At 30.5% G+C, this 8,352-nt stretch overlaps 1 protein-coding gene across 1 annotated transcript in view; it reads left to right on the top strand.

Moving 5' to 3' along the window:
* Positions 1–8,144, top strand: part of LOC119616538 — a 63,022-nt gene extending 54,878 nt beyond the window's left edge. Inside the window, exons 7-11 of the mRNA XM_037972951.1 lie at positions 2,885–3,069; positions 3,252–3,358; positions 3,447–3,600; positions 4,104–5,470; positions 7,365–8,144. Coding sequence (XP_037828879.1) covers positions 2,885–3,069; positions 3,252–3,358; positions 3,447–3,600; positions 4,104–5,470; positions 7,365–7,393 — 1,842 coding nt within the window. The 3' untranslated portion in view covers positions 7,394–8,144. The remainder of the gene's footprint in view (positions 1–2,884; positions 3,070–3,251; positions 3,359–3,446; positions 3,601–4,103; positions 5,471–7,364) is intronic.
* The last annotated feature ends 208 nt before the right edge of the window (positions 8,145–8,352 follow it).

The raw sequence follows: 8,352 nt of genomic DNA on the forward strand, positions 1-8,352 counted from the left end.
CAAATAATTAATGAAATCAAAAAAATTCATATTACAAAATTATATTAATTTGAAAATGTTTAACTTATTCTAGAATGAGTGTAACCAGGAACTTCTAGAACAAGTTCTTAAGATCAAGTTCTTCGGAAGTATTGTAGGAGCCACATCTTTGAAACTTCCCTAGAACTAATATTGATTATGACATTTTCGTACAAAAATCATTGATGAAAAAATTTGTTCCAAAATAGGTCATTAAAACTAGTTCTGAAGATCACCAAATTTTTCCCAATTTCCCATTTCAATATCTATAACCACGTCCCTGATTATTTGGTAACCACTAAACAAACCTCCACATTAACAAAGGGAAGCAAAACAACGACGAAACAAAGTGAGTCAAAGCACACACACATACTCTATCACTACGTGTTCCACAACATATGCTGTTGGTTGTGCATTAAGGATCACAGAATCACAGCAGTAGTCTTGTTGCCAGTAGTCGTCACATTATGAGTTACAAACGTCAAAAATTGCAATGATCGCCAAAAACTGATAGTGTCACAACGCAATGAAGTTGTGTATGTTGTGTGTTGCTGCACTTTTAAGATATTTTTTTGATTTTATTGTTACTTTTGCTGCTGTGTTAACTAGATACGGTAGCCGTACAGATGCTAACGATGTGAAATAACTTGGTTCGTTGACAGCATGTGGGCGTCTTTATCATTTAGTCCCACAAATACACATACTGACACACACTCTTAATCTCAGACAGACATACATATACTGCCAAAGAGTCTGTAAAAATAACACTGTTATTTAACATAAAGTTTAAAGAACAAAATTTATAATTCAACTTTATTATTTGCCACAAATTTAAGTTGAAAATAAGAATAATCTTTATTTATTTTTTCATTCGGTTGTGTGTTTATAATATTCATATGTATGTATGTAGCTGGCAATAAATATTAATTATTTCAATTGATTTTTTTCGTTTTCAATTTATTTACAGCGCACATCCTTTTGCCATTTGAAATTATTATTTAAAAAAAAGCATAAAATTAACCAATTATTTTAACGCCCACTTTTTTAGAGTTTTGTTATAAAAATAGAAGAATGAAATGTGCAAAGTAGACAGACTATTACTTTATATACTGTGAATAAAATGGAAAAAGATATAAGAATTATTCTAGAAAAACTGTTCAAGTTTCAATTATTTTCTCATAACGAAACAATAAATCCTTGCTGAGTACGAACAGTGGAGTCGTTCTATAGATCACTAAGATCAAATCAGTCTAAACACTTGATTATAGAGCAGCCTAAAGCCTTGACTATAGAATAGCCCACAGTCTTGACAATGGATTAGTCTATAGCCTTGACTATTGATCGCAACAGTCTTGATTACAGGATTTACTATAGAACACTTTATAGTAGAAGTCTATAGTAATGATTGTAGATCACTTAATAGTCTTGACAATACGATCAGTTTATAGTCTTGACTATAGATCAGTTTATAGATTCTATAGTATTGATTGCAGATCACTTAATAGTCTTGACTAATGATAAGTTTAAACTCTCGACAAACGATCAGTTTATTGTCTTGACTAATGATCAGTTTGTAGTCTTGACTGGAGATCAGGTTATAGGCTTGACTGTACATCAGTTTATAATTTTGACTATAGATCAGTTTATAGTCTTAGACTATAGATCAGTTAATAGTTTTGACTATAGATCAGTTTATAGTCTTGACTGTAGATCATTTTATAGTCTTGACTATAGATCAGTTTATACTCTTAACTCTCGATTAGTTTCTAGTCTTGACTAATGATCAGTTTAAAGTCTTGACTAAAGATCTGTTTAAAGTCTTGACAATAGATAAGTTTATATATAGTCTCGACAATAGATCACTTTATAGTCTTCACTAAAGAACAGTTTATAGACTTGACTAATGATCAGTTTATAGTCTTGACTATAGATTAGTTTATAGTCTTGACTATAAATCAGTTTGTAGTCTAGACTAGAGATCAGATTATAGTCTTGACTATAGATTAGTTTATAGTATTTATTATAGATCAGTATATAGTCTTTATTATAGATCAGTTTATAGACTTGACTAATGATCAGTTTATAGTCTTGACAATAAATCAGTTTGTAGTCTTGACTAGAGATCAGATTTTAGTCTTGACTATAGATTAGTTTATAGTATTTATTATAGATCAGTATATAGTCTTTATTATAGATCTGTTTATAGTCTTGACTATAGACCAGTTTGTAGTTTTAACTATAGTTCTGTGTATGGCCTTGGCTATAGATCAGTTTAAAGTCTTAACTATAGATCAGTTTATAGTCTCCTCTATAGATCAGGTTATAGTCTTTACAATAGAACAGTTTATAGTCTAGACTATAGATCAGTTTATAGTCTTGACAATAGATCAGTGTATAGTCTTGACTATTGATCAGTTTATATCCTTAACTATAGATATCTTTATAGACTTGATTAGGAATATGTTAAAATGAAAGATTCCAAAATCATTAATTTAATTTTAAAATTGAGAAAAAAAACTACTTTCAATATTTTAAATTAAATTGTAATTGGATTCACCAGTAACAGAAAAAATAGATAAAATATGACAAACTGTCGCATGTAGACTACAAAATGTTTTACCGCTTTAAAAATTTATAAAGTCACAAAGAAAAATTATTATACATTCACTTTTATTTAATTTTTTCTTTTTTTGTAAAACAAAGTAGTAGTCTACAGACTTTAAGCAAGCTATACATATAACTATAAAATTTATTATTAGGAAATGTGTATTTTTTTAGACCACATTTTGGCTACAAAAAAATACCAAAACCCGCTAACTTTTATATTCATTGAATGAATTGTTTTTTTTTTTTTTTTCTATTTTAGGTTGTACTGGTTCAGGGTCACTATTTGTCATTTTTGCCACTTTGCAGTCGCAACGAACCCGTATTCTTGGCAACTTGCACACCAATTGCCATGCCAGAGACTCGAGAATGTGTAGTGCAGGGAGCTACAAATGTCTTTACAACGATACATTCAATGGACATGAAAATAGCACACATTGACAAAAAGTAAGTTGAACTAGTTTTAATGAAAAATGCAAAAAAAAAAAATACTAAATAAAAAATTTAATTTTTAAATTTTAATAAAAATTTCATGAAGGCCAATATTGTGACATTTGTGTGTCGATTTTTTTTCTATTTTGTTCTATTTTAAAATTTATTTAGCAGAAAAAAACTTTTTATATTTTCAGTGGCGAATTTCATTTAGGTTATACAAGATGTGATATTCAGGGTTTATCCTGGTATAGTCTAATACATTCCGATAATTTACGAGAGGCTCAAAGTAAACATAGACTTAGTAAGTTTTCAAATATTTAAACTAATCTTTCTTAAATAAATATTTTTATTTAAATTTTTTATTTCAACGTTTCTCATATATTTTTTAGTAACTCAGTCAGAACAAGATCGTTCATGTATTTTATTAGTTCGTATGCAACGTAGACAAGGTGATTTTATATGGGTCCATGTTGTATTACAAGTACGAGATGCCCAAGATACTAATCAACAACCAGTCATTGTTTGTACAAATCAAGTATTAAAGTAAGTATTTGAAAAACTTTTTAATTTAAAATGTTGTTTTTTGTAAAAATAATGTTTTTTTAATAACGAAAAACTTTGATAAAAAGAGGTTTGATACGAGGAAAACAAATTTTGAAAGATTTTCTTGGCCACCCCTTTTAAACAATAGAGTTTTAAAAAATGTTTTTCTTTAAAAAAAGCTTTTTGCAAAAAAAAGTTTTTTGCAAAAAAAAGCTTTTTGAATGTGAGCGTTTTCTTGAAAAAGATTTTCATAATAAAATTTTTAAAGAAAAATTTGTATTTTGTAAAAGCTTTTACAAAAAGCTTTTAAAGAAGATTTATATATAAAAAGCTTCTTAAAGCTTAAAAAAGTATTAAAAAACGTTCCAATTAAAAGTTTCTCTAAAAAGAATTTTTATAAAGTAGTTTACAGAAAAAGCTTTTACAAGCAAAGGCTTTTTAAAATCTATACATCTATACACTATCTATAACTTTAACAAACTTTTTCTTTAATCTCTCTTCAGCGAACGTGAAGCTTCTGTTATGATACTCAATTCATGGCTTTATCACTACTACACCGTACAGTCAAAAATACAATTTGGTCTGCCCTATGATGGTGGTACTCGTGTCCCTGCCACACCTCCCACAGCCGGCAATCCCACATCAGTATACTACCACCATCATATTCATCATCATACACCGACATCGGCGTTTTCACCCACCTCGGTGGTGGGATCACCCTATACGGCACTACATCATCCAAATAATCATCATCAGTATCACCATATGCCGCCCTATGGAACATTTCACGCCTCCGATACAGCAGTGCTGCAGAGAACGAATGGTTCGGGCGGTGGAGGTGAGCTAATGCTGGAAGCCAATAGAGAAAATATAGGTAGTGATATAAATATGAGTCATACAACGAATGGTGGTATAGAACCGGTTGATTATAGTCAATTAGGTGGCATATCAAATCATTCGATATCACCCTCCCGATCACCTTTATCCAATAAATCAAATGCCGCCGCTGAAATGCGTTGTGAAAGCACGAATAGTTCAATATCCAGTCATGCCTCGGCAGCCACTAGTTATACCTTGTCATGTGCCAGTCATAGTAGAACAACATCACCGCCGGCTAAACGTAGAGCGGTGGGTAAATTAGAACCCATTTATTTGCAGGAAAATTCCTCAGATGGTCAACACCATGAGTTACAAAATGAAATGGATTCCGTATATCAAGTACACACCCATCGAGCCGATTCACATTCCTCGGTAATATTTGCCACTGTTGTACCTACCAGAAGTCGTTTGCTTAACAAACTCTTGCCACCCGATCCGGCTGATTTTATGGATCAATGGAATCCCAGCCCTCCCTGGTCAGAAAGTAATCAGAAGTTATCTTTGGATAATTCCTCATCATCACAACAGGAGCTAAGTCCTTGTATAACAACCACCCCACCCACTCCCACCAGTGCTCCACCCTCGGTAGGTCCCGCCTGTGGTACTGGGGTTCACACTTTGGGTTCAGCTTTCTCTTTTGAATGGATGACTGATCAGTTGGTACCAGTGGTTGACTCATGTGTTACCTGTTTAAATTCCGAAGGCTTGCCCGTAGTTGTTACACATCCTCATCATCATCAAAATCATCAGCATCATCCCCATCAACATCATGTGTCTCCTCATCATACGGCTCACGCCACTCATCATCATCCTCATTGCCCGCCTGCTTGGACGTCTCATATGATTTCCACGGATCATTACAATCATTTGATGGCAAGTCAACGTGATCAACGTATTCTAAGTCTACCCGAAACGTTACCTCACGAAAGAAGTGAAAGTTTGGAGGTTCAAACGAAATGCGAAAGAATTGATGATTTGACTACTTCGAATGGTGAGTAAAAATTGATTTGTCTCCATAATTAAAGTACTTTTCAAACTTATAAAGCCCTCAAATAAGCTTTACACTATAGATATAAAAAGTATTTTACAAATCTTTTATAAAAAGCGCTTTTCATAATTTTTTATAGTTTCTAAAAGAGAACTTTACTAAAAAAAATATAAATGAAGAGCTGTTCATATATCAATCATTTCTTAATTTTAGTTCAGTTCTAGTTCATTTCTAGTTCAGTTCAAGTTCATTTCTAGTTCAGTTCTAATTCAGTTCTAGTTCAGTTCTAGTTCAGTTCTAGTTCAGTTCTAATTCAGTTCTAGTTCAGTTCTAGTTCAGTTCTAGTTCAGTTCTAGTTCAGTTCTAGTTCAGTTCTAGTTCAGTTCTAGTTCAGTTCTAGTTCAGTTCTAGTTCAGTTCTAGTTCAGTTCTAGTTCAGTTCTAGTTCAGTTCTAGTTCAGTTCTAGTTCAGTTCTAGTTCAGTTCTAGTTCAGTTCTAGTTCAGTTCTAGTTCAGTTCTAGTTCAGTTCTAGTTCAGTTCTAGTTCAGTTCTAGTTCAGTTCTAGTTCAGTTCTAGTTCAGTTCTAGTTCAGTTCTAGTTCAGTTCTAGTTCAGTTCTAGTTCAGTTCTAGTTCAGTTCTAGTTCAGTTCTAGTTCAGTTCTAGTTCAGTTCTAGTTCAGTTCTAGTTCAGTTCTAGTTCAGTTCTAGTTCAGTTCTAGTTCAGTTCTAGTTCAGTTCTAGTTCAGTTCTAGTTCAGTTCTAGTTCAGTTCTAGTTCAGTTCTAGTTCAGTTCTAGTTCAGTTCTAGTTCAGTTCTAGTTCAGTTCTAGTTCAGTTCTAGTTCAGTTCTAGTTCAGTTCTAGTTCAGTTCTAGTTCAGTTCTAGTTCAGTTCTAGTTCAGTTCTAGTTCAGTTCTAGTTCAGTTCTAGTTCTAGTTCTATATAAAGTGAAACGCTTCTTTAATGAGTATGGAAGAAACACCCTAGGAGTCACTTTACCAAATATTCTGAACAAAATCCCAATTGGAACTATAAATACAAGAAACAAATTTCAAAGAAAGAAACTTATAAAGGCCTTTTTTATCAGATCGCAATGAAATAAATAAAATAATGTTAATCTTAAACTTAAATTGTTTATATATATGTTTCCTGCTGTCAAGCCATATGGCTTAGCGGGCTTAGTATTAAGAATATATTGTACCTTTAAATACTTAAATTGAATAAAGTGAATATATATGAAAAAAAAAAAAAAAAAAAAAAAAAGTTCAGTTCTAATTCAGTTCTAGTTCAGTTCTAGTTCAGTTCTAGTTCAGTTCTAGTTCAGTTCTAGTTCAGTTCTAGTTCAGTTCTAGTTCAGTTCTAGTTCAGTTCTAGTTCAGTTCTAGTTCAGTTCTAGTTCAGTTCTAGTTCAGTTCTAGTTCAGTTCTAGTTCAGTTCTAGTTCAGTTCTAGTTCAGTTCTAGTTCAGTTCTAGTTCAGTTCTAGTTCAGTTCTAGTTCAGTTCTAGTTCAGTTCTAGTTCAGTTCTAGTTCAGTTCTAGTTCAGTTCTAGTTCAGTTCTAGTTCAGTTCTAGTTCAGTTCTAGTTCAGTTCTAGTTCAGTTCTAGTTCAGTTCTAGTTCAGTTCTAGTTCAGTTCTAGTTCAGTTCTAGTTCAGTTCTAGTTCAGTTCTAGTTCAGTTCTAGTTCAGTTCTAGTTCAGTTCTAGTTCAGTTCTAGTTCAGTTCTAGTTCAGTTCTAGTTCAGTTCTAGTTCAGTTCTAGTTCAGTTCTAGTTCAGTTCTAGTTCAGTTCTAGTTCAGTTCTAGTTCAGTTCTAGTTCAGTTCTAGTTCAGTTCTAGTTCAGTTCTAGTTCAGTTCTACTTCATTTTTTAACATATAGTTATTTTAAATTGTATTTGCAGATTCTGAAAATCATCATGATGGTCACTGAAACAGGTGAAGTCTAAAAAAATTTAGAAAACAAGCGCCTAATCAAAATATCAACAATATTTTTAAAAATATATAAACAAAATCCAATTTTTGAAATTGTAATCAGAGGATAAAATATAAAATTTTTCGGGAGAACAGGTTTTTAATTGGCAAATACTTAATTATTTTTTTTTTTTTTTTTGTAACATTTATAAAAATAATCAATCTTAAAACACTTCCTTTAACAAAAATGTCTGGTACATTTAAAAATCAATTAATTTTGAAAATTAAAAAATATATAAAAAAACTTACATTTGGACTCTGGCCAGTTCAGTTTAACGAATGTTTACTGTAACAAAAATAAAATAAAATTGTTAAAACAAATCTAAATTGAAAAAACACAAACAAAATGAAAACTAAAAAAAGAATTGTAATTTATTTTTATTTTTATGGCATTCTAGCACATAAATTAGCTTTTAAATGGAAAAAATAGTGCAATTTGTTTTTTATAAACTAAAACTAAATGAATGAATACCATAAACTATGAATATTCATTTCAGATAAGAAGTACAATAACTTAAGTTTAACTCAAAAAAAAAAAAAAAAACAAAAAAAACACAAACATAAAAAATTCAATGTTGAAAAAAATAACAAAAATTTAGTTTAAATAATAAACAATAAATGTTTGAAATTTAAGAATTTATAAACTATTTTTCAATACAAACAAATGAACAAAAAGAACTTATAGCAAGACGGAAAGCAGCAATAACCAACATACCTGGTATGTGTAATTTTATAAAATTTAGTTATTTTTAATAATTATTATATAACAATAAAAATGTATTATTATATTTTAAAATATTTTATTTTATATATCCTTTTTATAATTTTGTATAAATATTTAATAATTTTTTTAAATAATTGTAATTAACTCAAGAAATAACAAATAAAATTTAATTTTATTTATTTTATAATGAAAAC

Source organism: Lucilia sericata, unplaced genomic scaffold (genome assembly GCF_015586225.1).
Source record: "Lucilia sericata isolate MDLA Ls3-8-SP2 unplaced genomic scaffold, ASM1558622v1 Contig000079F_arrow, whole genome shotgun sequence".
Lineage (NCBI taxonomy): Eukaryota > Metazoa > Arthropoda > Insecta > Diptera > Calliphoridae > Lucilia > Lucilia sericata.